General features: G+C 43.1%; 2 protein-coding genes across 2 annotated transcripts; both read left to right on the top strand.

The window, feature by feature from the left end:
* The first annotated feature begins 119 nt into the window (after positions 1-119).
* On the top strand, positions 120-12829 carry LOC104341134 (glutathione S-transferase 3). The gene is made up of 6 exons (XM_009962167.2): positions 120-227; positions 3948-3999; positions 8564-8696; positions 9050-9191; positions 10202-10333; positions 12541-12829. The coding sequence occupies exons 1-6, from the start codon at positions 141-143 to the stop codon at positions 12661-12663; spliced, it is 669 nt and encodes a 222-aa protein (XP_009960469.2). The 5' UTR covers positions 120-140; the 3' UTR covers positions 12664-12829.
* Positions 12830-21481: 8652 nt separating this feature from the next.
* Positions 21482-27030, top strand: LOC104339735 (glutathione S-transferase). Its single transcript, XM_009945906.2, has 6 exons — positions 21482-21589; positions 22575-22626; positions 24403-24535; positions 25409-25550; positions 26438-26569; positions 26898-27030. The coding sequence occupies exons 1-6, from the start codon at positions 21503-21505 to the stop codon at positions 27015-27017; spliced, it is 666 nt and encodes a 221-aa protein (XP_009944208.1). The 5' UTR covers positions 21482-21502; the 3' UTR covers positions 27018-27030.
* The last annotated feature ends 740 nt before the right edge of the window (positions 27031-27770 follow it).

Raw genomic sequence — 27770 nt, forward strand, 5'->3', positions numbered from 1 at the left:
ATCGAATTAAGTTTATACTTCAACAGGGATAGTGAGGAAAAAAAAGTGTCTCTCTCCTGTCAAAATGATGATACTTACAACAGTTTTATGAGATGCTGTTTTCTGCTTAATATTTTTCAGGGAACCAGGAGCTCAGAAGCATGTCGGGGAAGCCGAGGCTTACCTACTGTAATGGAAGAGGGCGAATGGAGCCCGTACGATGGCTGTTGGCAGCAGCTGGTGTGGAGGTTAGTTGACACTCGCTATGGTGTTCCAGACTGGTGTTTTCAACTGGCCCCAGTAAGGAACAATTTAACATCCATGTGGAGGAAAAATGGGCGCAAGAGGGTGGCTAGATTCACTTGGCCAGTGGCACTGCGTGTTTGTAGCTATCTTGCGTTGCGGTTGAAATATTTTCACACCGTTATGATTTAGTAACAATTTGAATTTTACTGGTGGTGTGAAGTAGATCAAAAAGGTTGAATTTTAGCAGTTCTTTATCATTAACAAATTTAAAGTTTAATAAGGTAATTTAGTAGAATATGTTATGACTAAAACAGCAACTTAGTTACAGATTTGAGAATGACAAGATTCGAGAATGACAAGATTCACCTTAACTTACTACAAGGTATCCTAAATTAAAGCCTATATGTATATAACACAAACACACACAGACAGATGAACACATAGGTAGGTAGAGAGGTGGAGGTAAGAGGCTAGCCTACAGTTAGAATTTCCCTTTTTGAGTTTTGGAGTAAATACTTACAATGCATTTACATCCCTCAACGGGAGGTGATTGATCCTTGTGAAGGATGATTTCTGACCAGTCATCAGAGGTGCCTGAGAGGTGTGCCAACTCAGGGGAGGTACTGGTCACAGCCCACTGGGTTCCAGGAGAACTCACAGGGTCTCACTTGGGGTCACTATAGGGTCCAAGATAATTGACTTCCGTCAGGTACTTTTCCATTTTGGCCCAACTCAGATGATGTAATGTTCTGGTACTTTCCCCAGTTGCGCAGTACTAGTATCTGGTACAGTGCCATGTTTCAGTGTGATAATAATGTGGATAGCATGCTGATATTTTAGCTGTTCTTAACTAGTGTTTATCCTAAGTCAAGGATTTTTCAGTTTCCCGTGCACTGTCAGCAAGCAGGTGCACAAGAAGCTGGGAGGGAGCATGGCCAGGACAGCTGACCTGAACAAGCCAAAGGGATATTCCATACCATAGGAGGTCATGCTCGGTATATAAGCTGGGGGGAGTTGGCTAGGAGGAGTGGATCGCTGCTCGGGCATTGGTTAGTGGGTGGTGAGCAATTGCATTGTGCTTCACTTGTCTTTCTTGGGTTTTATTTCTCTCTTTTTGCTACCTTCCTTTGGACTATTATTATAATATTTTATTTTTATTTAAATTAGTAAACTGTTCTTATCTCAACCCATGAGTTTTATTTTTTCCAGTTCTCGTCCCCATCCTGCTGGGGCAGTGAGTGAGCAGCTGCTTGGTGCTTAGTTGCTGGCTGGGGCTAGACCTCGACTGTCCTTTTTGGTGCCAAATGTGGGGCTCGATGGGTTGAGATAACAACAAATCTGACTGCACCATATTAGAACAAATTTGTTATAAACATTCATTATATTAGTTCAATAATCACTGGTCACAATGTTGATTTATTTGCTCTCAAATTTGATGTTCTTAAAGTTGCGTTATATAATACCTTACTTGCAGCATATGCTCCTTGTTGTGCTGTTTATCACCTGTGGGAACTGGGCTAGGGTTATCGGGTTTTTGTTCTTCATAACACTGGTTTATGATGGGATAGAATTGCTGGTGCTGAAACCAGTCTGGTGCTTGCACTCCGTATTGCTGTCACCTCTGTACTATGGGAGCCATCTGTCGGAAACGATTAATAATTACATCTTTCACCTTTTCTCCTCGGGGAGTCAACCTATGGAGGAGATATCTTTCCACATTTTTCCCTTCTCTGCCAGGCTAATTACAATAATGTTTGAGAATCTTGGAATGTTGAAACCAGCACGGTCCTATTGCTAGGAACCAAAAGTGATTCAGGTCTTGTTTAGGGTTAGACAACAAGGTAAGAATATCACTGAAAGATCAATCCCGGCAACAGGCACTGTGGCTACCCAGTCCCCAGCGATGGTTGATGCAGCTGAACCAGAAAATCAACCAGTGCCAGTATCAGTCGCCCCTATACACAAGAAGAAATGGACACAAAAGTCAGCTCATTTAGTAAAGGAGGATGAAGCAGGGCCATCACAAGAACAGGAGGAAGAGCAGAACAAGAGGTAAACACTTGATCCTGATCCCTGAGTGAGCTGCGGGATATGTGACAAGATTTCAGCCGTTGTCCAGGTGAGCACATTGTCACCTGGCTGCTCTGATGCTGGGATACCAGGGCTAGTAGCCTGGAATTAGAAGGTAGGGAAGCCAAGTAGCTAGGATCACTTCCTAGGGAAGGGTCATTGACAAGGCAATTGGAGAGCAGACACAAGCCCTCAGCTTTTGGAGGTGACTTCTGCCAAGTGTGAAGGAAAAGTACTCATTCAAGGGAGATGTTATATGTCACCCAGGCAAGTGAACCACCATGGAGAGAGGTATCTAGTACCTGAGGGAATTAGCTGTGTTAGAGATAATTTATCAGGACCCAAATAATGCACAGTTACCCACAGATCTAGACAAATTCCAATGCACATGACCCATGTTGTGGAAGTGTGTGGCGTGCACCATTGTCGTATGCCAACTCATTTGCAGTACTGACCTGGAAAGATGAAGAGGCACCAACAGTGGATGAAGTGACTTGTCAACTCCAGCAATGCGAAGAAAATTTCTCTTCCTCCATACAAGGACCCGGCATGTTGGCTGTGGAGAAGCTATCTGAAAACTTGTTCTGGGAGTTCCAGCAACTCAAAGAGGCTATGTCCTACTCTCCACTTGTACAGACCAGTATCTCAACTATTAGAAGTAAGCATTCCTCTGCTCAAGAGAGAATATAGAAGGTACACGCCACAGGGTACCCTGTAGTTTTACCTGTGGGACCACAGAGAGGACACGAGAAAGTGGATGAAAAGCCTACCTTGATCCTAGAGGCATGGGTACATGAATTGCAAGGAAAAAACAATCACAAATGGGGTTCTTCCAGGAAGATTGCTGCTCCAGTCTCAAGTGGGCCATTTCCCAGACAGAGTGGAAGGGCTGATCTTACTCCTGATCCTATGGAAAGGAATTCTGATCTGTTTTTACAAGAAATTAGTTGAGAATCCTATGGCCAGTATTAGAGGGGCCTTACCTCCAGCCAGGTGAGGAGAGGGACAACCAGGTTTACTGGACTGTGTGGATCTGATGGCCTGGCACATCAGACCCACAGGAATATAAGGCTTAGTAGATACCAGTGCACAATGTACCCTAATGCCATCAAGTTATAAAGGGGCAGAACCCATTTATATTTCTGCTGTGACGGGGGGTCCCAACAGCTGACTGTACTGGAGGCTGAAGTAAGTCTAACTGGGAATAAGTGGCAAAAACACCTCATTGCGACTGGCCCAGAGGCTCCATGCATCTTTGGCACAGATTACCTCAGAAGAGGGTATTTCAAGAACCCAAAAGCTGGTGGACTTTCAGTATATCTGCTTTGGAGATGGAGGAAATTAAGCAGCTGTCTGCCTTGCCTAGTCTCTTGGAGAACCCTTCTATTGTGGGGCTGCGGAGCATTGAAGAACACTAGGTGCCAATTGCTACCACAACGGTGCACCTTTTCATTGCAATTATTATTATTGTATTTTATTTTTATTTCAGTCATTAAACTGTTCATATCTCAATGCACAAGTTTGGGTTTTTTCCATTTCTCTTTCCCCTCCTACCAGGGCGGGGAGGGAGGAGTGAACGAGTGGCTGTGTGGTGCTTAGTTGCCAGCTGGTGTTAAACCACAACAGTAACACTATTCTTGCTCCTTTTCCAGTTTGAAGAAATTTTTTTGGAAACAAGAGAGCAGTATGAAAAGTTAATCAAAGGTAAGAATCCTGACACCGGAGGCTTACTCCCTCAAAAAATTGCTCCAATTTAGCTAAATCTGTGGTTTAAAATTAGTTTATTTAAACCAGTGCAAACTTCTAGACGCACATCTAGAATACTGAAATACTAGTTTTGAGTAACCTATTCTTTCTGGTTCCAAACAACTCCTGTAAGCTAAAAGCCATAGCTTCTGTGTAGTACAAAGAAGTAGTGCATCTGTAGTACATTAACCAGGGGTAGCAAACATTCTTGTTTAATGCAACTTCATTGTCTGTGCTGTTGAACTGTTAGCATGGTTCCTGGCACATTTTTGGTCTAGGGCAAATAGCACACCCCGAAGCAATCCCTAGACATCATTTGGGAGTTGTCCCAGGCCAAAGGCTGTTTCCAAGATGTCATTTAACTGGATGAAGGACAGAGCTCAGAGTTGTGATCAGTGGTGCTGAGTCCAGCGGGAGGCCTGTAACTAGTGGTGTTCCCCAGGGGTCAGTACTGAGTCCAGTCTTGTTCAACATATTCATCAACGACCTGGATGAAGGGACAGAGCGCACCCTCAGCCACTTTGCTGACAATACTAAACTGGGAGGAGTGGCTGACACACCAGAAGGCTGTGCTGCCATTCAGTGAGACCTGGACAGGCTGGAGAGCTGGGCAGGGAGGAACCTAATGAGGTTCAATAAAGGCAAGTGTAGGGTCCTGCACTTGGGGAGGAATAACCCCACGCACCAGTACAGGCTGAGGGTCAACCTGCTGGAGAGCAGCTCTGCGGAGAAGGACCTGGGAGCTGTGGTAGACAACAAATTGGCCATGAGCCAGCAATGTGCCCTTGTGGCCAAGAAGGCCGATGGTGCCCTGGGGAGCATTAAGAAGAGTGTGGCCAACAGGTCTAGGGAGGTTCTCCTCCCCTTCTACTCTGCCCTGGTGAGGCCACATCTGGAGTGCTGTGTCCAGTTCTGGGCTCCTGAGTTCAGGAGGGACAGGGAACTACTGGAGAGAGTGGAGGGCTAATAAGATGATTATGGGACTAGAACATCTCTTTTATGAGAAAAGGCTGAGAGACCTGGGTCTGTTTAGCCTGGAGAGGAGAAGACTGAGAGGGGCCCTTGTCAATACTTATAAACATTTAAAGGGTGGGAGTCAAGAGGATGGGGCCAGGCTCTCTTCAGTGGTGCCCAGTGACAGGACAAGGGGCAACGGGCACAAACTGGAGCACAGGAAGTTCCACGTGAACATGAGGAAAAAGTTCTTGACTTTGAGGGTGACAGAGTGCTGGAACAGGCTGCCCAGGGAGGTTGTGGAGTCTCCACTGGAGATATTCAAAACCTGCCTGGATGTAGTCCTGTGCAACCTGCTCTGGGTGAACCTGCTTTAGCAGGGGGGTTGGACTAGATGATCTCCAGAGGTCCCTTCCAACTCCTATCATTCTGTGATTCTGTGATTTAGATGTGACCACCATGCTCTATAGGCAGAGAGAGATGAATAGAATGAATGTTGTCATTCTGTGCCAGCTGGTCTGAACTGTTGTTGACTAGTATAGATGTACCTGTATATTGGTTCTGAACCTCAGTGAGGTAAGCCTCTAAATGAAAGGCCGGCATGGCATCAAAATCCCCACAAAAGCCAGTTTTCCTTTGTGCTAGGCTCTGTGCAAACACACTAGTGACAGTCCGAAGCAGGATAAACCTGAGCCATGAAGCTTCCCCCAGTTAAATGGAGCCAGTGGGGAGGCCTGCAGAAAATCTGACATGGTCAAAGCCACAAATGATTCATGTCAACCTTGTGAATGAGATGAGTTCCCAAACACCAGTGCATAACCCAAGCCACTGCCCTTGGTATTTGGCCAGAAGAAATCCAGCAGTGAACCCTTCCACAGCCACCCTCGAAGGATAAGACCTTGCTGCCGGGGTGGGGAAGGAGTTGGGACTGTGAGGAACACTACTGAGTGCAACTGCCTCACAGTTCACCTGCTGCCCAAGACATGTAAGAGAAACCTCACAGCAGACTGAGCTTGCCAAGACATACTAGGAGACTTGGAAGAGGACTCAGCTGCATTCTGACTGCTTGCTCAGAAAGGAAAAGCTGTGTTTAACGAAATTCTGACAGGAAAACTAAAATGAACAAAAATAAAAATAGAAGTGGTATCAAGAAGATCAAATTTAAATTTGCTGATCCAGCTGGCTGGGAATCCAACAATGTGGGAGGGCAGTGCATTGTAAAGACATCAGTTATAGCTCTAAATATGATAGCTCAGGTAGTGAAAGCCCAAATCTGAATTTGCTTCACAGAACTAATTAATCCAGACAGAGTGGTACAATCCTGGATACAGCATCCAAGCTTATCCATATGCAGTGAGAAGAATTAAATGGTGATTAAAAGGTTAGGGAAGTTTTATGAAGAAGATCAAAGGCACTAATGTGTATATATATATATTGATCTTAATAAGGTGAGAACACAAAGAAAAATGTGGGGTTTAATAAAATGGTGGAAGAAAGACAAATTAGTTATCCTGATAAAGGGACCTCTGGAATGCTGCCAGTTGTGCAGGGCAGGACTGACCATGGATAACCCTACATTACCTCTCTCTTTAATTTTTTTCTCTCCCTACCAACATGCTTTTTGCCAGGGTATCCTGTCTTTAGACACCACCACATTGTTAGAACAGTCCAGGCGTGACTTTGGCCCATGACAGCTGATGATCTCCTAAGCAATGCCCCAGCAGTGTCCAGGACGAAGTCTGGGCCAGCGGCTCTTCCCAACAGGCAGCTTGCAGACAGATAGCTGTTTTGGAGGCCAAGAGGGTTAAATAACATTGACCTGGCCAGACCTGTACCTGTTGGCCTGAGAGATGACTAGCTTGGCTCAATCTCTTCAGCTACAGGTTGCCCAAGTTGCTACCTGGGTATCAACAAGCTCTGCTGGTTGGTGACAAACACAATAGGCAAACAGTAGGTCTAGATGACTGTTTTTTAAGTATGCTCCACAGATCACCTTCTGACAGCACAATCCAATCTGAAAAACAACTGGCAAACTACTTTTAATCCTACATATATATTCTATGCAGTGATTATGTGAAGCGGTTCTCACTGCAAAGCCAGGAGAAGCAGTTCTCAACTGGTCCTACAAGAGAAATCCCTCTTTTCTGTAGATAAGAAACAAACCATGCATTCAGTTCACTCACATTTGCTGCATCGCTTTTTGTCAAGGGCCAGAAAGTCAGATTTTATTTTTCACTTCAGCTCTTTCTGCTGAAAAATATCCTTGCAGAGCTGTTAGTTTTGTCATTCTACCGTGTTTCTGCTAGATAGACACCAAGTAATATTTCTTCCTTAAGCTGCAAAGCTATGTTCTGGAAAGACATGAAGACACACAATCTTTCTGTGAATGTTTACAAGAAACAAACACAAGCTGTTCGTTGCTGCAGAGAGAACTGCTCTCTGAATTTTACCTGTAAATAAATAATATAGAATGAGTGAAGAATGTTTATTAATTCTAGACTAGCAAAGTAGTTTAATAGCTCTGTGGAGAAAAAAGCAAACAGATGTGCCTGTTAAAATGAACCCTTAAACCTGAAAGAAGGATTCACTGAACAAATTAAAATTGAGCAATTAAAATAAATTATTGACTTTGAGCAATGCAATGTGGCAGCTGTCTAGTTGGATTTTGAGTTTTGCTGTGATTTTAACAGGGCGGGATTGTTCTCCGAATGACCTTAATGTGTAAGTGGAGGAGGGAGTATCTCCAAAGACAGTGAATTAGTCCAGCAGAAAACTGGTCTAGCAAAGACTGACTGCTATGCCGAACCCCTCTGTCAGCTTAGCTCTCAGAGCTGCCTCACTGAAGGCTCATACAAATGCTCCTACCAGCACCAGAAGAAAATGGTATTACAAAGACCTGTGGAATGACACTGATGATAGGCCTGTAATGAAAATCTATGGGGACTCTCAAAATCTTGTCCCTGGAGTGACTGTGTAAAACTTACTTAAACAGCAACTGCTGTCACAGTCCCTGCCTCTAACTCTGTAGTTTCACAGTGTTTAATGTGGCCTGTCCTCTTTCTTTATCCTAGTAGCTCAGCCTTGCTGTGGTACTACCCCTCTTGTTGTTCCTACTCATGTGTATATGGCCCTGACAGGGAACCGATCTGCATTCAAAACAATTGAATTTTTTTTTTTTTTTTTAAGTTCAGATTTAACAGAGATATTTATTCTCCTCTGATCCCTTGGGTTGAAAGTGCCGGTTCAGGCTTTTCCTGCCAGCATGAGGCAGGGTCCAGAAGTGCAAAGGTGCAGGTGGTGCCAGCTTCCATCAGCCAGTGAAGCTCTGGCAATGCTGTAAAGCAAGGGGCCCAGCTGCACTGTGATGACCTAGCTACAAAAGTGTGTTGCAGGCTAGTCAATATTTGATCTTTCCCACAATGTTAGCTTACTGCATGGAGTTTCACAGTAAGGGCAAGACATCAATGGTCTCCTACACCACAAAAGAAACATGCTCAGTCTCTCATTCTCCTGTACAGCTAGCAGTCTAGGAGGAACTAACAAGCTTTCCCTCAACTTTCCACCCTAGATGGAGTCCTGATGTTCCAGCAAGTGCCCCTGGTTGAGATCGATGGGATGAAGATGGTGCAGACCAGAGCCATCCTCAGCTACATAGCAGGGAAATACAACCTCTATGGGAAAGACCTGAAGGAGAGAGCCCTGTACTGTAACACCTCCTTTCACTTAATAAGTAATCTGTTATTTGATAGCTGCATTGCATATAACAAATTCAATCCTGTAAATCCAGTAGAAAGGCATGAGAAAGGCTAACACAATAAAAAGTGAGGACTCTAGCCTTTGCTTAAGTTTTAACCACTGCTTCTGAAATGCTGCTGAACAGAAATAAGCTTTTAGTCCTTTTAAAAAACATTCAGCTTTAGTTTATGTTTAGTTTTGGCTGTGAAAATTGGCGCTATGGTGGTGATATAAAATTCCTATAAATTGCCATAGTTAATTGGAAAACAGATGAAATAACTACTGTGTTCTTTTCTACTGTCTTCCCCCCCACCAACAGGATTGACATGTATGTGGAAGGAGTAACAGATCTGATGCAAATGATTTTGATGTTTCCTTTCTCTCCACCTGAGGCAAAGGAGAAAAGTCTTGACTTGATTAAGGAGAGGGCAACTAAGAGGTACTTCCCAGTCTTTGAAAAGGTAAGTGACAGTGTAGTTGTGCTTATGAAACTTGTATTTACAATTATCAAATATGTTCTCCAAAATAAGAACATGTTTGTAGCGCAGGTCAGTTCCAAACCCTCAGTTTTCTTGGCTCTCTCAAAGAAGGGGAGATAGAGCAGCAAGTTTTCTCTATTTGTTGGCTTGTGTTGTCAGGGCTGTGTGGTATTTCAACACTTACAAAGCAAACAAAGCAGTATGTTCTCAGCTATACAGCGAAACTTTTCACTACAGTAAAAGCAAGCACATATGATTTCTTTTTTTTTTCATTGAGGGGATAGTTCTGCACTTATATTTGTTTAGAGCACATCTCTCTGCTATACTTAATTTCGGTTTGAACATTTTCATTAGAAGAACGTAAAAATCCCTTGCAAATAAATCAGGTAGAGAGATTAGGAGTACTTTAGTAAAACAACAGTCATAGATTTCTGCACATCCTACTTCTGAAAACAACAAACCAAACCCATATGACTCAGAAATTTGGCAACATTTGTAACATTCTTCTAGTTTTGATGGAAAACAATAATAAAGGCTGAACATCCCAGAAGTTCTTATGACTGTAATAACTTATTCCCAAAGGTAGGGATTTTCTTTGGTTAGCTATAGTAATTCTGCATTTCTAAGTTTGCTTCCTGCTGTCAACATTGGACATACCTTTAAATTAAATATCTAAATGGCAATTTTAAGAATTCTCTAAGCTACTCTTTAGTTCCTCCATTATCCCTATGTCTAAGCCTACTTAGGTTTTGTCCCTGTTCGCAATGCCTATTATCATTCATCATTACTGAGTGACCAAAGTTTGTAGCCTGTGTACTACAAGACTTCACATTTTTTTCCCAACAACAATAAAGTGATTTAGGGTCACAGCTTCCAGCTGAAAACTCCACCCTTAAGTTTCGGATATAATCGCTGTTCAGCTCTACGGCTTAGCTGGCAGGCATCATATGTCCCATTCTCATCTGCAGCCCACATTCTCTTGTCTTCTACAGGTTTTGAAACAACATGGCCAAGACTTCCTTGTGGGCAACAAATTCAGCTGGGCAGATGTTCAGCTAATTGAAGCCATTTTAGCAGTGGAGGAGAAAATACCTGCTGTGCTGTCAGGGTTTCCTCAATTGCAGGTAATTTTGTTATTGAGCACGCCTGTATTCAGGAGCTAGAGGGCAATCCTGAAGTGATCATCTCTCCATGCTATGTAAATCAGGAGTGTGGGCTCTTTGAGGAACTGTCACTATGGTATGTTTGTTTAACATCAAGCAGGAGAGGGAATTGATTTAATTGGTATGTTGTAAGACACTGTGCTCCTGACTAACCCTGTTCAGGTATGCCTATCCTTCTTTGAGTGGTATATGCCTCCTCAGTAGAAATAAATTAATGTCGTTCCAAGGGAATCCCTGATCTGAGCTGCCCTGTTTTCATTTTCCTGCTTCCTGTCAGTGGATGCTATCTAATACCAGATAACAAATGAAGTCCATGATGCAGTGGACACATTAGAATAAGGTACGGTGTGCAATTTTCTGTACTGGCTGGTATTACAATTTTGGGATCCCAGTAACTTCTCTTCTGCCTAGTATGACTAGAAACTCAAGTCTTAGCATTAAGCCACAGTTTTCTTTCAATAATCAACTTGATAGAATCGAGGATGAATTCTCTGCCTTTGTGCCATGTACAAAGTCTGAAACCAAGCAGAAGTGAGGCACTTCTGCTGTGAGACACCAAAAATCAGAAGCCTCCAGGCATGCAGCGTGCTATAGCGTACAGGGTGTGGGCAAGCCTGGGCCATGACCTGCAGGAGTCATTAAGAGCTGAGATAGGGTGGACCTGCTTAGTCCAGGACTGGAAAAAAGCAGATAGTGTTCAGTAGTCTTCCCATGTCCTGTAATCATGGTAATAAAGCAGTGTAGGCAATGCAAATTTGGGTTGAGTATGCAAGGCTTGAGGTCATGCTTCTTTGTGCTTATAAACTGTTAATTTGAGGGGTGCACTTAAAGACTTTGTCTTTATTCCCGTTAATAAAAGAAACAGTTCAGCATCAGACTATCACAGTTAGGTTTTCTCCTTGGAACTGTTAAGGAAAAGGGCCTTGATTTTTTTTTTTTTAAATTCTTTTAAAAAGATTTTATATCTCAACCGCAACAGTTTAAGCCTGAATTTAGCATGACAGAATGAGGCACTTCAGCCACAAAGTGGGTGGTAACGTGTGTCAGATTTTATCCCATATGGAGCTTTGCAGCCTCAGGTAATTCTTGCCTCTAGCTACCACCTTCTAACAAGATCTCTTAGCCACTAGGCATGGGCACAGTTCTGTTGAAGCCATGACTTGAATTATGGAGGGATTCCTTCATTGCCAGAAGGGAAAAAGTTGCTAAAATTGAGGGTTACTTATTTCACACTTTTTACTTTTCTTGCTCCTTCTTGTATTTCCCCCTTATCCTTCCAGTGCCTGTAAGGAAAAGGAAATTACATTCATACATCTGCCAGCAAGAACTGGCTGTTGCTCTGTGAAGCTCCTCTCCCTTAGCTCCACTGTTAGAAGAGGTTCTTGTGTATCTAAGATTGATCAGCTTGCAATCTGCATCAGTGAGTCCTCTCTGACTGTCTGTACAATGAGATGTGTCAGGATCCTTGACTCAGCTGCCTGAACATGGGTATCTCTTGCCACCTGAGATGCCCAGCTCTTCCCTAATCTTAGTCCTGGCCTCCAGCCACTGCTCCAGAAGGGAATAGGTCTCCCCAGGGGGCTGTGTTATACCTGCCAGCCCTATGTAGATATTTTGGCTACAACACAGTACGAGAAGCCTCTACTGGACAAGCGAGTTGAGCCAAGGATGCCTCCAGCCATTTCACCTTCACCCATGCAATCCTAGAACTGCTGAGACACTAAGACAACAGTGGCCATGCTAGATGCAAACAGAGCTCAGGGACTTATATAATGCAGTAAAAATGGAAATCATGTTAATATATATTGTGGTTTGCCCACACAGTAGTTTGCACCATCAGAACCAGCAATGAAAAGAAAAAGGTCATGAGCTGGGTTAGTGTGTTCGTACCTTCAAAACCATGCCCTGGTGATCCCGGATATTGAATTTTTGCCTTTCAGGCAGTAGAGATTTAGATATTGCCTGCTCCAATGCTGTCTTCATTGGTAAGAACAAGCTTTTTGCAGCAGCTGGATCCTTCCTTTGGGCAGAAGTAGACTGTGTAGATGGCACTAGATCTGAATGAACGTTAAGATCTCTTCTAGCAGCAGGGGGAAGCAGTTGTTCTGCGCAGAGAGCTACTGGAGTAGCTGGAATTTCTCTCTTACTCTGTTGTTTTTATTTTGTAGGCTTTTAAAATAAGAATGAGCAATATGCCTACAATTAAGAAGTTCCTGCAGCCTGGCAGCGCAAGGAAACCCCCACCAGATGAACGTTATGTAGAAACCGTGGTGAAGATTTTTAAGATATGAATGCCTTGCTACCTTCAGTGAGATCCAAAATACTGATACCCCTCAAAAAAAAACCCCAAACCAAAGGAAGTAGGAAGCTCAGTAAATTAGTATTATTGTAGTTAAAACCAATAGTAAAAAAAGCCCAAAACAGAAATAAAGCATTTTGATTACTCTGGTGATGTGACAGCAGATTTGCCTTTATTGATATCAAATTCTTAGCAAAATATGAAAAAACAGAGAATGGAAGCAAAGAACTATTTGTAGGGTGGGAAATTTATTAATTTGGAAAAAGACTGATGCAGTGTTGGTGTTGTCAGAATGTAACTTGTTGAAGATATTTTCTGGATGAAAATAGGCTTCAGAATAAGAGCTATGGAAGAGAAGAAAGAGAAGACTCACTCAATCACTTCCCCTTTAAAAAAGTAGACTTGTTTCAAGAGCAATTTGGTAGGTACTTATATTGCATTATTTTTACAGTATTGTTTGAAACTTCTTAATATCAGTTTCACCCATCATTACCGAAGCCAAATCTCTTTGTCTCCTCACATTTCCCAGGTATTGCCTAGGAATCAGCTCTTATAATGTTCCATTGTTTTCTTCCTCTACCTTTCTAATGTGATTCTTCCAGGCACCTTAGTTCATTGTTCCCAGTGCACGAGAGTCCGTACATCTCTTCATGTGATGAAACTCTTCAAAGGATGGGGAGGGCATAGCCACATCCTCAAGCAGACGATAACTCACATTCAGTATTTGGTCATGTTACTTTCTGTGTGTTTGTTTGTTTGAGGAACTCTCAGCTGTTTCCTAGCCCCAGTCCTGGACACCAACACCCAGCTACATCTTTGTCCTAATAAACCAGGAAGCACCAGGCTCCGTTCCCTGGCTCTGAGGCCACATACACGCTACTAAACTCCCTTATTACCCAAAGCTGTGTAACCACATCTGAACAGCCTGTTGTGGCTGGGCCCTGGCATGGACTGACTGTGGCTGGGAGCCACCTGGGTGAGAGCATCGGGCTCAGACCATTAACCCCTGAGCGAGCTGCTGTTGATTCAGTAACACAGACGGCATCTTCCAGCGCCCGTGCCCTGGCACTGCCTCGTGTTTGATGTGATCTTCGGAGAACTCCAGAGGGCAAAACCTGACCCTGAACTGCCACTTTGCACAGAGTGAAATGCAGGCAGCCTAGGGGTGCTGCTGCTTGGGTGGCACTGTGGGGCACCACCCACCCTTGTGGCAATGTGGTGGGACCAGTGACACCAAGATGGTCACAGCTCCTCCCAGCAAGGCGTGTCTGCAATGGTGGAGGCGATTCACGGAGTGGAAATGGGGAAGGGAGGAGTGCGGTCACAGAGAGTCACAGGTTTCACCGCTAGGACAGCTCAGGTGCATTAAAGGTGTAAAAAAGATGCCCAAATTTCTCTTATCAACCTCTCCTCGTGCTGGTAAGTTCACTAATCACTTAGTGAGTCGTGCTCATTATCTGTATCCTAAAAAGCTATTTAAGGTTTCTTGGAAAGTGACTTTTGTCAAATGTGATCAATGAAGAATGTGCCACTCAAAAGACTCCCAGGTCTGATGTCAGGGTCAGCTCAGGCTGAAGGGAGGAATGGATTGCTTTTACCCTGGATCTCTGCTCCAAATACTGAGCCACCAGGCACAGCCATGTCAGCCATTGTGGCTGGCATCAGCACCTTGCTTCACAACACCGTCAGTCCTATCTGGTGGTGACTGCCTAACCCTCTGGGAGTCACAGGAGGTCTTGGGAAGATCTCCTCTGGAGATGGCTCCTCTCTTAGCCAGTGTGCCAGCACGTGGGACCTGTGCTGGCCTGCCTCACTCTCACCGGGCGCTCTGAGCCGTGATTCTCCAGGCCACCCAAGGGCTCAGCTTTGTGCTACCAGCCTCCCCTGTGTCACCTTCACTGTTGGTGCTTTGTCTCCTGCTTCCCTAGCAAATGAAAGCAGCAGGTCTCAAGCAGTTGCAGGAAGAAGTTGCTTTTCCTGTAAAATCCAGAAGACTGGATTTTAAATGTACCTGAACTTATTTGTGAACAGTTGGCAATGCCATAGGCAAACTGCCCGTGTGGCTGCAGTGCTGTGGTGTGTCTTGCCACCTTGTGTCACCAGGCACCTCTGTGCTGTCCCAAGAAGAAAGCCACTGCATACCTGTCAGTGCAGGGACGGCCCCTCCCTAGTAGCTGCTACTGCAACGATGTACATCTCCATGCAATCCGTGTGGCTGCTACCTGTCCACGCTGAGCAACAGGATGGGCTTTGAATGTGAAAGTGGGGTTACTGTGAGCTGGTTGTTACATCACTTGCTTACACCTCTGTAAAAGGTCAAAATGCAGTCAATGTTACCATCTTTAAATTAAGGTCTGTGGGTAAATTGGAATTTTTAAGATCTCTCTGCAAAGTTTTCCTTGCAAAACTGATTATTTTTCTTCATAAATCAATTATTTCAATCCTTGTGTATGATTTTACCAGCATTTCACATGCAGGTTACAAACATATTATCTCTTGAGAACGAAGATTCATGGAAGAAGCATGCAATCTGTTTTGCAGTCAGGTAAGGCAGAGGTGGTTTATTTCTACAGCTGTAGGACAGAACACAGAGCAACAGAGATTCAGCTTCTACTGATTTAAAAGCAAAAATATTAGGGTTTATATACATTTACAGCAGACAGTAACTGACTTGTGAAGGGGCCTGATGCAGCATAGAAGGAAACTTTGTTCCAGCAGATGACAGTGACCAAACCTGATGCTTAACATTGTCATGACAAAAGTGTAGGAAAAAGGAAATTAGAAAAAAATATTGGAAAATTAACCTGGTAGGAAGAAAACAGAAGTACAAACTTCCTTTTCAGATCTCTCACTCTGAAGCATTCCCTACGCCTCTCCCATGCAGCAGACTACAAAAGGATAGTGAATTACTTATTTCTGTTAGGATGGAACTACATGAAGTGGAGTTTTTAACTGAAAATGCTCTCCATTTTGTCAGAGGCAACTTATTCTTTTACTACTATGTCAGATACAATTGCGTAGCTTTTTGGCTATGACCTGCAAACACTGAAACTCATCTTTATTCATCTGAGGGCAAGTATGCGCTTATGCACGTAACTCAAATAGTGAGTGCTAGTGAACTCTGTAAAGTGCACCTTTATGCTTTAAGCCTAAATAAAACTGAAGTAGAAAATATACTTATGTGAGTTATTCACATGTGTGTGTGAGGTACGGCCCTTCTGTAAAATTTTATTATTTTGTAACCAGAACTTAAAACAAAAAAAAACCTGTTAAAAACTATTGCATTTCCCACTGGTTAGGACGTACATCGGCTTAAACTGCAGTGGCAGAGAGCACAAGCAGTTTAACAAGGCTTATGGCATGTTCCAGGCTCCATGGAGCAAGAGGGCTGGAGGTCACTGTTGGCAGAAGTCAGATAAATACAGACTACTGGTACTTGGTGTGCAAGTCTTCCTTTCTACGCCCACCTTGGGTTTCAAAACAGGAGTTGTTTTTCCCACTGGTTTCCACTTTAAATTCCCAACAACTGCTGGAGGAACAGTTAGCAGAGCTAAGTGGCTGGCATCTCTCACACACAGGACAGTGAGGACCTGCAGGTCAGATGTTGAAATGGTCAATGCACCTTCGCATTAGGCCATAAGTGACCTTAGAGTGGAGTCATGCTGGTTTGTATCACGTTATTGCTTGAGTGGGCTTGGAGGGATACTTGCAGGAAGTTAATCCCTTAATCCTGGTTGCAGAGAGGAGGATTCTGAAATCATTACTAGTAGTGATCTAAGAAAGTCTTGAAATTCTATAAATATTAGATTCCTTTCTGTGCTAGCTGATGGAGAAAAGAAAAGGAAAGCTGTTGAAGAGAAGGTTTTCAGGTGTGAAATGCTCTGGAAGTCCTGATACTGCCTGCTTGTCAATTGCATGCTGCTTTCTGTTCTTACGTACTGACTGTCTCCATGGAGAGAGAATCACATACAGAAAGGAGAAAGGTCCAGGGGCTGGAAGCATGGAGGGGAAAATAGGGAATAATCACAGGTAAGTGAGACAGTTTGGAATTTGCCAAGCAGACACAAACTAAGATTACAAACTAAGCAGGAGAGAGAGAGAAAGTGAGCCAACTAGAGGGAACTAGAAGGAAATCTGAAAGCTTAACATGCTATTATGTGGAGAGACAGCTCTAAAAGCAGCAGTGAGCATGTAACACCCCATTCACAGCCTTCTCTTTGCTGCCTCATATGGGGATGGCAGGAGCTGCTGATGTTAGGCAAAGACAGATGGTCACTAATTTTCACTGAATATCACAGTGTTGTTTTGGTTTTGCTTAGGCAAGGTCTTGCATTTGTTATCCAAACTGTCATACAAGGAACTGCTGGCAAAAATACATCGCTGTAAAAAAAAAAATTGCAAGCTCAGTAGCACTGAGAACACCTGCTGGCTTCTAGGTAACCCACTTGCTCTGCAAAATATTTGGGAAAACACCTAATGCCTTTCACATACCCGAAGCCAAGTGTTATGTCAGCATGAGGATCACTGGAGAAAAGGTAATTTTCTTTCTTTTTTCTCTCTTCCCTCTCCAAGACTATCTTCTGTAAACATATTCCAGGGTTTATAAGACACTTACATTGCACCCTTACGCTGCTGGGTTCAGAGAGTGTGATTCAGTGTGGAGAAATGTTTCATGGGACATAATCTGTGAGCTGCACTTTTCAAGTGTGCTGAAGATGGGCAGCACCAGTTTGGAAAAACAAGAACAAATGGGACCTTTGTTTTAAATAATATGAAACACTGGAGCTGCACTTTATTTCTGCAGCAAAGCAGGACTGGGTATATCCCAAGAGGTCTCATTAGCCACAGGTGAGGCTCCCTTCTCTACAGTGCCCATCCCGCCTGCTAACGCCAGAAGGCACAACAGTTTGTGCGTGCACCTATTCCCCTTGCAAGTACATTTCAAATATAGGCTCCTAATTTTGAACACAGCTCCAACCCAAATTAACATAATTCTGATATGTTTCATATAGAGAGGAAAGTTCGCAAAGCCTGATGACACAAAACACTTCCCAATGCTTTGTCAAGAAATCAGTACCATGCCTGAAAAAAACCCAATTTAAAAAAAAAAAATATTTATACTTTATTAGTTTAAAGGAAGAGGCTAAATGGAAACAAGCTGGTGGGCAACAGCAGCAGCTGGGGTGAATATTCACTCTTAAGTTATTAGGGTATCTTGGACATTTCCACTAGTTTCAAGTCCTGGATGGTCAATCTGGACCAAGACATTCTTAAGAGATCAGATGCCTTCAGGCATGCAAGATACAAATCACACTTCTATAGCATTTTCCAAACTACTTTACAAGCTCAGTGAAGTGACATTTCCAAAAGTCCTGTTAAGTTAGGAGACAGACTGCATTGTATTTTTCACTTTTATTTAGGGTAGTAACCGTGTTGAAGTGGACTTGCCTGAAGTCTTGATGAATTCCTCTGACAGGGTAAGAAATGTCAATGTTGAGATAAATCACCCTCTGAAGACTTCTACTCCTCTCCCCTAGGGGAAGGCTGAAGGGACTGGCTTAATGTAAACTTTTAACTGCCTCAGCTGAGACAGCCTTCTTTCAAGTAGTTCGGGTATCAGCTGTAGGTCAAGTGTATGGTGAAGGATTCCTCCTGAATTCAGACCTGAATTTAGACCTATTTAAAGGAGACTAGACAGCTGGGCTAGATGTAGGTGTCTACACAGTTATGTGAGATGAGTTTTCCCAAGTTGTCTACACTGTGATTGACTTTCATGCTTGAAGTCACGTTTTCTTACCTTGCAGTCCTCCAGTACAGTGAATGTCAAGTCCTTGTAGGAGCAGTCACATGGCCAGGCCTACAAATGATTAATCCAGCCAAGCTACCGAAGAGTGAGTTTGGATTTGTGAAACACTACCAAACATGCCTCAGTGCACATGTCTATGCAGGGAAACTTCAGTCTCACACATTATCCTAGATTCTGGGTCATAAGTCACGTCTGTCCAACAATGCCGGAAACACTGCTTCCAGCAATGTAGTTAGATCTTCTGCTCTTAAAAAAACCTGTGCTAACAGCAAAAGTCAGCACTCCTAGAAGCCTAGAGGGGAAAGCAGTCACTCCTCAAGCAAGCAAATAAAACATTCTTATACAGAGTTCTGTTTCGTTATAAAATATGAATGAATTATTTCAGATTGGATGTTAACAGGAAACAAAATGTGGGCGGGTTGTTCTTCTACAGCGATACCAAGAGTGGGCTTCTGGTGCACTTAGCACAGGTGCCTGGGGCTCTCTGTGACACCTCTGCAGGGCTGGCCATTGTGCCATGGCAAAGGTTGCGGAGCCAGGCTCCCTGGAGCAGTAGCTGGAGGCCAGCGGGCACCCTGGAACATGCACAGCAGTGTGGACACCTCTGTGTAGGTGACTCAGCCCTGCTGCAGTCTTTCAGAGGCTGGAGAGAACCTCCCAAAATGTAAGAAGAACAGGGGGAAATAAAGAAAAGAGCCTGAACCAGAAGGTGGAGGCTAGAGGATGTGCTGTCAGTGAAGGGTCCCCTTCTGTGAAGCCTGGCTCTCCTCCCGTGCTGTATAGGGTATAGAGTGTTCCATTTGGGGACTAGGCACCTCCTAAAAGACAAGACATTGCAGTGGTGACTGTTTTGATGCCTTGTCCTTCTGAGATTCTAGCTCTAAATAAAAAATTAAGCTTATTTAATTGTCAAGCTTGGAACACATCGGACTAATAGGTACCAGTGGTGGAGACTGATGGGATGAGGATCATTTTCAGCTACACAGCAGCAAACTACATTTACAGGAAGGACCTGAATGAGAAAGCCCCCTGTACTGTAACAACTCATTTTTTGTTTGATAGACTACAATTCATACAACCTCCCTGTGTAATATAAGAAGAATATTCCAGCTCACAGTTACGTTCAGGGTGATTCAGCAGATTTTTATAGCACATTGACCTTGCCTGCAGGTGATATCTACAATGATATTAACCAGCTAGATTAGACAGGCAGGAAGGTGCATGGGAGTTTATGGTCTGTTGACTCTTTGAAGTAAACAGAGTTATCAGAAGAAATGAGTCAGGAGTGCAGAGGGCAGTTTGTCTTCTGATGCCGCTCTTCATTCACTCTCTCCTGTGGTTGCCTTTGGCGTGCATTTTCATGAGGCCAAACTCAGGGAAACATTTTTGACAGAAACAGAAAAAATCTTATATGTCCAGGAATGAAATTCAGCAGAAAAAATGTCCTGAAGCAATATCCCCCATTGCTAAGGAAGGGAAGGAAGCTTATGAAGGATTCAAGCTGAATTTGTTATTGTGACTTATGTAAAGAGGCGATCTGTTAAAAGTAAAAAAACCATAAAATATTAAAATGAAATGTTGATTGCTATCACAGTATTTTTTTAAATTGTGGGAGCTTTTCAGCCATTTCGATTATTTTAACTATCAGGTTGCCAAACACTGAAAATAGGAAGCATACAATTTTCTGCTGGCACAGAATGACTGTGAACTCTCGTGAATCTCACGTTTATACACAGTCAGCATTAGTCAGGATTTTCTGTAGGTGAGAAGTGACCAAACAGACCAAATTGTTTTTCTTTGTTTAAGAAATAGGTGTTTCCCATTGGCAGAGAACTGTTTGCAATTCGCTTTGTAGGAGGGGCTACAAACCTACATAATCTCAAGGCAAAGCTACTGAGAGCTTAGAGTGAGTTGTACTGCGTACAAGGTAAGCTTTTTGGATTTTGGACATGCATAGGGAATTAGTGTACTTGAAACTAAGTCAGTGAATGGGTTTTATGGATTAAATACCTGTATGTGCTTTCTTTACTAGCATGGTTATGTGCACCAAGTGTTAAATTACTAATCAACTGCTTTCCAGGTGTACAGACTTTAGAAAAAGAAATGCAGATCTCAGAAGCATGGAGTGCCTCCTCTCACCCCCTTCTTCCTACTCTAAAGAAGATGACATGTTATTTACAAGGAGAATATTGGGGGGGGGGGGGGGGTGCTAGCCATTTTCTTTTTGCTGGTGTTAATGCTTCATCTTTATTGTTGACACGGTGTTAGTAACTGTGACGCGAGTATGCACTAGGCACTGTCTATGTCGTTCTGAATGGGGTGGATGAAAGTCTGTCTAGAAACTGTTGTTGCTTTAAATTTCAGCAGAGTTGCAATTGGACCAAGCAGGTATTGCACTTTGGCTGTTTGTGGTAAAGGCAAATCTAAGATTATCAGAGACAAAAACTAAATTCCATGTCTTCAGGTGCTTGCCTACAGAAATGAGAGGAGTGGGGAGCGTTGTAAATGAGATTGAATGCTTACAATGGGGAAAAAATTCCTTCCTGTCACTTTATAATGGAGCATAATGGTTGCTGGAGGAAGCACACCAATTGATGAGTTTATATGGTGTATCTGATTGATTAAATGGTAAACTATCCTGAGATAATACAAAATAAACAGAGCAGTGTATATCTCACACACCCTGCTTTTTGGTCAGAGCAGAACACTTTGGGCTGCAAATGGGTTTTGATTTGCATGTTCTGTGAGATGGGCCAATTGCTTTCAGTACAGAGTTCTGTTTAACTGACCTGCACATGTAAAAGACATCTTAAGGCAAAATGATACAATGCAGTCTCTCACTATAGTCTTTTACCTCCTCTGCTAATTTGATGAGAATCTTGGACCATAAATCATTGGTTTCAAACAAGGCAACTTTGAACAATGCTTGAGAACCAGTGAGAGACTCAAAACCAGCATTCTCAATCTCTGTTTTGCAAACCTTACTTCTTTATTTCAGGTAGTAGGAAATCAACCACGTGGAAACATGTCTGGGAAACCCAAGCTGCACTACTTCAATGGACGAGGCCGGATGGAATCAATACGGTGGCTGCTAGCAGCAGCCGGGGTTGAGGTTTGCCTCTGTTTTTTATACTAAGACAGTGTGACAAATATGTATTTTTACTGTTCCTTATAAAAAATGTGACTGACCAGCAGTTTCAAGCTCTGCATTCAGCGCATTGCTGACCAAGCCAATGCTGACCACCAGCTTACCCTAAGCAGTGGGGGCAGGTTCCCCTTTCACTTCCAAGCATCGTGTGCCAAGCCTATTGGTAGAACTTACAAATGCCTCTCCCCTGTAGCTAGTGAAAGAGGAAATTGAAAACTGCAGCCACAGAACCTGGCTTCTTATCTTCTGATCACAGGGGTCGAGCACTTTCAATTCTGACGACCTTCAGTTAAATTCTAATGTCCAAAATTGCAAATAATTGTTATGCCTACTACAATGTAGCTTATCCTGAAGGTACTGTATATTATAAAACACAGAGTAGTTGGTTTTACCTCTACCAGTTTCTAATATCAAACTGGAGAGGGTGTGTGGGGATCTGTGTGTTTTAAGAGCTGTGAGGTTTTGTCATGGTGATGGGCAACGTGCCAGAAAGCTGCGCGCATTGGGGGGGGGGGGGGGGGGGGGAGAGCACATGATCTCTTCTCTTTGTCCCTCCTCTTGCCAGCTTGTGGCAAAGGAGCTACACGACAGTCCTGCTCCTGCAGGGTGAATTTACCTATCCTCCTCTCTCCCTGCACCATCCCTTGCCAGCACTGACAACAGAATTGGCATGGTCGCCGTTTGCTCAGCAGACAGGGTTTTGTGCCTTTCAGTCACCTCAGCTTTAACCAAAATCTTACCTGCACAAAAATATGAATCACACATGACAGGGAAGAGGAGAGAATGTGACAGAGGCAAAATAAATTTTTAAAGACTTTACTTCCAAATCTGATTTACTTTTTTAAAAATAAAATTCCCCAAATCACAGCTCTGTGCTGTCATTGTCTCATGCAAAGCAGAAGCTAAAGCATGCACTGACAACACAACTTTTCTTCTGTACTTCCTGCAGTTTGAAGAGAGTTTTCTGGAAACAAAGGATGATCTGACAAAATTACAGAAGGGTAAGTTTCCTTTACTTTTTCATAATTAGATAATAATAATAACTAAAATTGTTTGTCTTAGAACACCTTAGGAGGCTTATGTCTCTTAGAAAGAAAATCTAGACTGGACTCTACATGAGGTATCACAGATGCACACTGCAGTGTGTTAGACGGTATCATCCACCCAGTTGCTTCAGTCTTCACTGAATCACAGAAGGGCTGAGGCCAGAAGGGACCTCTTGAGATTGTCTACTCCACCTCCTCTCTTCAAGCGAGGCCACCTAGAGCCAGTTGCCCAGGACACTGTCCAGTTGGGTTTTGAGTATCTCCAAGGATGGAGACTCCATAGCCTCTCTGGGCAACCCAGTGTTCAGTCACTCTCACAGTAAAAAAGCTTTTCCTTAAGTTCAGATGATTGACTCTCCTTTGTTTCAGTTTGTGCCTATTGCCTCCTGTCCTAAGACAATATAAGGTTTTTGTTATCAGATCATCTTGAAATTCATTAGCATTTTAGGCTGGCTACAAAGTTGTGTTATAATCTGTATGAAATCAGAGTTCCAGATTTTTGAGTTTAACCTCTGATGTGTTCCTGGTTCCCAAGGCAACTACTCACCTTGCTATCTTTAGCTTCCATCTTTGTGAACATGGTATTCACATTTCCTCCAAACCAAATTACAAATCTGTGCTTTTCCCATTCATCTGTCTTTTCAAAGAAGTCTGAGCTAGGACTGGCATTTGCAGTCCTGCTCTCCTTTAAGAACAGTTACTTGATCCCCCTGCCACCTGCTGGCTTTCAAAAAGTATTTCTCGACATGAGCATAAATGAAAATGTACCCCTAATAGCAGAGAGCTTCTCCGCATGATTGCCTTATGGTGGATACAAAGATGGATGTAGTGATCAGTTATCTGAGTCAAGAAATATGATTCCATAAAGCAAATACTCTGACTCACTTCTCTGATCGGTTCCTGGAGGCATTTTGACTTCTTCCTTGCTAGAATAAGGCTTCTGCAGACTAGTAAGGGGTTTACATGGCTACACTCTCACACCAATTGCTACTTGGCTCTTGCAGGAATCTCATGAAACCCACCCATTATTCCTTGCCTCACGCCTGTACAGATGTATGCCATTGTGTAAAGTCAATGTAGTAGCCACAAAGATATTATACGCATTTGTATTCTCACTGTATGTTGACAAACCCTTAAATAGTCCAGATTTCTATAATACTCACAAAAGCATGATAGAAACTGGCTGGGTCAGATCCTGCAGTCCTTTTTATCTGTATTAACCCCTATGAAAATCATCTGGCTCAGGGCCACGCAGTGCAGGGCTTGTCTTTTTCAGTGTACGACTACCAAAAGTTCTGCATATGGGTGCTTCCTCAGATTTGAAGACATTTGAAGAACCTGACTGCTATAATATTAAGTTATTAACACGTCGCTAAGAAATGGTTCTTGGCTTCGTGGTAAGCGTTCTTCATACCACGTTGTGAGAATGAGGAAGACTGCCACTGAAAGGGTTGTCAAGCATTGGAACAGGCTGCCCAGGGAAGTGGTTGAGTCACCATCCCTGGAGGTATTCAAAAGACATGTAGACGTGGTGCTTAGGGACGTGGTTTAGTGGTGGGCTCGGCAGTGCTAGGTTAATGGTTGGACTCGATGATCTTAAGGGTCTTTTCCAACCTAAATGATTCTGCGGTTCTAAATAAAACACAATATGTGTGGTTACTTTGCCGAACACCCACTAATGGTTCTCATTCAGAGACTGAACGTTTCCTTGTCTTGTCCCCTTTTCCCTAGATGGATCCCTGCTGTTTCAGCAAGTGCCAATGGTGGAGATCGATGGGATGAAGATGGTGCAGACTAAAGCCATCCTCAACTACATAGCAGGGAAATACAACCTCTATGGGAAGGACGTGAAGGAGAGAGCCCTGTACTGTAACACTACAACCTTTGCTTGTTCTTTGTTTGTTTGTTTGCCTACTATAGTTCATACTATCTGTGTAACACAAGAATATTCCAGCTCTCAGTTAGATTCAGGGTGACATAGCAGCTTTTCATGTAGCACGTGCTGACTGTGACTGCAGGTGATGCCTTCAACAGTAATAACCAGCTAGATTAGACAGGCAGCACAGTGCAAGGGAGTTCATGGAGATCAAATGTCAATCCAGATATCAGAAGAAAGCAGTCAGGAGTTCAGAGGGCAGACTGTCTTACTGATGCTGCTTTTCATTTTGTCCTGCAGTTGCCAGCAGCAGGCATTTTCACCACATCAAATTCAGGGAATGTCTTTGACAGAAACAAAAAACGTCTCTCTCTCTAAAAACCAGGAATTAGAGTTAATAACTGGTTATTAAAGGACAGGGCTCTTATGGCACATGGTTTGACTTGAAGTATTTCTAAATGCTTCAATTAGCACTGGTAAACACATGTCAAGATATTTGTTAGGAATTGCATAGACCCACTGCTTAACTTACCATGTCTGACTGGATTTTTAACCCAAATTTGGACGACGCACAAGACAATTTTGTACTCAGGTTCAAAAAACCAGAGAAGTATCACCCCTGGTGAAAAATGGAAGAGGGATAGTCTTCTAGTTTTTGATTAGGCACTTCGCACTTGTCTTTCACCCACACTCCCCACACCCCCCGAAAGCTACTGCACTCTGGGAGAAAATACTCCAAGCTATGCATGCTGGATAGAAGAGGCGGAGAGTTCCCAACATCTCAGTGGGGTTATGCCAGTAGCTATGGTGCTATTCAGACCTACTGTGTTTGACTTGACCAACTGGATATATTTCTTTCAGAATTGATATGTACGCGGAAGGAACAGCAGATCTTAATGAGTTACTCATGGGTTATACTTTCCAACCAGCGGATAAAAAGGAGCAACATTTTGCTACTCTTGTGGACAAGGCCACAAACAGATACTTCCCAGTCTATGAGAAGGTATGTGGCAAAGATGTAGTAGCTTAATTAATCTTGTTTTCCTGAAACTCCATCCTGGATCTACACAAACAATTTTTACTGAGGAAAACAGAGAAGAAAAATTACCACTTAAATATAAATGCTATGGTTTTGGTGGGGCTGGGATGAGGATGGAGACAGGACACTACAGAGGGGACAGAAGGCACAACAAATCTGGGAGGGATGCAGAGCTGCAAAAACTCAGGACACACTGAGCTCCCCACATGTCCATGTTTCCGTCTGAAACTTTTGTTTCAGACAAAAGACACTATAGCATCAGCTTTTACATAAAGTTTCCTCCTGAAGTGCAGAACCCCCTCTAACATACCTGTGATGTAAAAGCATTACAGCTCCCTCTGTAACAAAAGGGAGGATGGATTAAGCTGGGTGTCAAGGCCATGAGGCACAGGTTACACGTGGACAACTCCCAATGCCATATTCCCAAAATCGAAGAGGAAACAGGTGAGAAGTAAGGGAGCTGTCCATGATTTGAAAGAGTCCAAGATACTCTTAACCATGCCCTGGGCTGAACTTAAGCCTCTTGTAAATTTTGTATAGGCACTTGCAGTGATGGTTGTATCCCACAAAGCTTAGCCTTCAACACAGCAGTGCTGACTACATGAGCTACAGAAATGAAGGCAAGAGGGGTACAACTGAGCTGCCAGAAAGAAATGCAGAAGAGAAAGGACTGATAAATTATGCCTAGGATGACAGTGTGGTCAGATCATTTGTTTGTACTACAGATGTTCTTAGTGCATTTCCTTCTTCCAAGGGTAACTCCATGCAGTGTATGACCTTGCTCGGAAGATATCATATTAAGTCACACAGAGAAAAAAAAAATCACATCTGCTTCTGGTCTCTGTTTTTAGGTTTTGAAAGACCATGGACAAGACTTTCTCGTTGGCAACCAGTTTAGCAGGGCAGATGTGCACTTACTTGAAACCCTTTTAATGGCAGAAGAGTGCAAGCCCGATATACTTGCCAAATTTCCTCTCTTGCAGGTAATTGAATGGACAGTTTTAATGGACAATGAATCAAAGCAGGACCACTGATTTAAACTGGCTGAGAAATACGGGAGAGTGGGAGGGTGATGAAAGAAGTGAAATACAAAATCAGAATCAAATATCCTCAGTACTTTTAGCTGGCCTCAAATACTGACGGTTATTGTTGCCTTCTGTCACTAGAGCCACAAAAGCATTGTACGATGAAGCATATAGATTATTCTGCAGGAACAACCCACAGTGTTAGTTTTAGAGCACAGATAACATCTAAATGTCTGACAGTTACCATGGTTCTTAAGCACAGTGCTGTTTGGGTTTTGTTTTGCAGAGTTTTAAAGCAAGAATAAGCAATATCCCCACAATAAAGAAATTCCTGCAGCCTGGCAGCCAGAGGAAACAACCAATACAAGAAAAAGATATACCGAAAGTGATGAAAATTTTCCACTGAGCAACAACCTCAACCCACAGAAGTATTTCATTGTCTGTCTGCCAATCATGTCAAAGTGAAATTAATGAAAATAGTGAAATTTTTTTGGACCTCTTTTTCCTTAGCTACAGGACTGGTTTTAGCCTACTGCAAACACTTCCAAGGTAAATCTACATGAGCACACCAGCAAATCAAATAGTTCAGTGAATTAGGGGCAACTGGACAACACACGAAGTCTTAAATTACTTAAATGAATACCTGAAATAAAGTCTTACTGTTGACACTCAAAACCAGTTTGTTCAATGACTTCTTGCTGCTACTTACATACCTAAGGGCTCTCTGGTTCTGTCTTTCTGGCATTCCCAAGAGTTGCTGGAAAATGAAGAGAGCTGAGCCCAAATACTGGGTGACGTAGCTGTTCTGCAAAATGCCAGGAAAAGCCTGCAGGTTCTGGTTTGATGGAGGATGACAGGTTTGAATTCAGCTTTCCTCTGAACTTGAAAGTATGCTAGGACCAGAGGTCCTGCTGCACCTCTGTTTTGTCATGAGACATTTACACTCTTGTACTGTAGCTTCACCAGTATCTCCTTTAACAATAGGTCTACTGTAGCAGATAAAAGCACTTTGCAGTTCAGACGGAACTTTTAGCGGCTACAGTACACCTATTGAGAAAAGTATGTTTGTTGCCAACCGCAAAGTTGAAAACTTAGTGTTTGAGGAAGGAGGAGTCAGATTGGTGTCAGGTGCTTGCAGGACTTTGAAACATAGAACTGC

The sequence above is a fragment of the Leptosomus discolor genome, chromosome 2 (assembly GCF_034619465.1).
Source record: "Leptosomus discolor isolate bLepDis1 chromosome 2, bLepDis1.hap2, whole genome shotgun sequence".
Classification (NCBI taxonomy): Eukaryota; Metazoa; Chordata; class Aves; order Leptosomiformes; family Leptosomidae; genus Leptosomus; species Leptosomus discolor.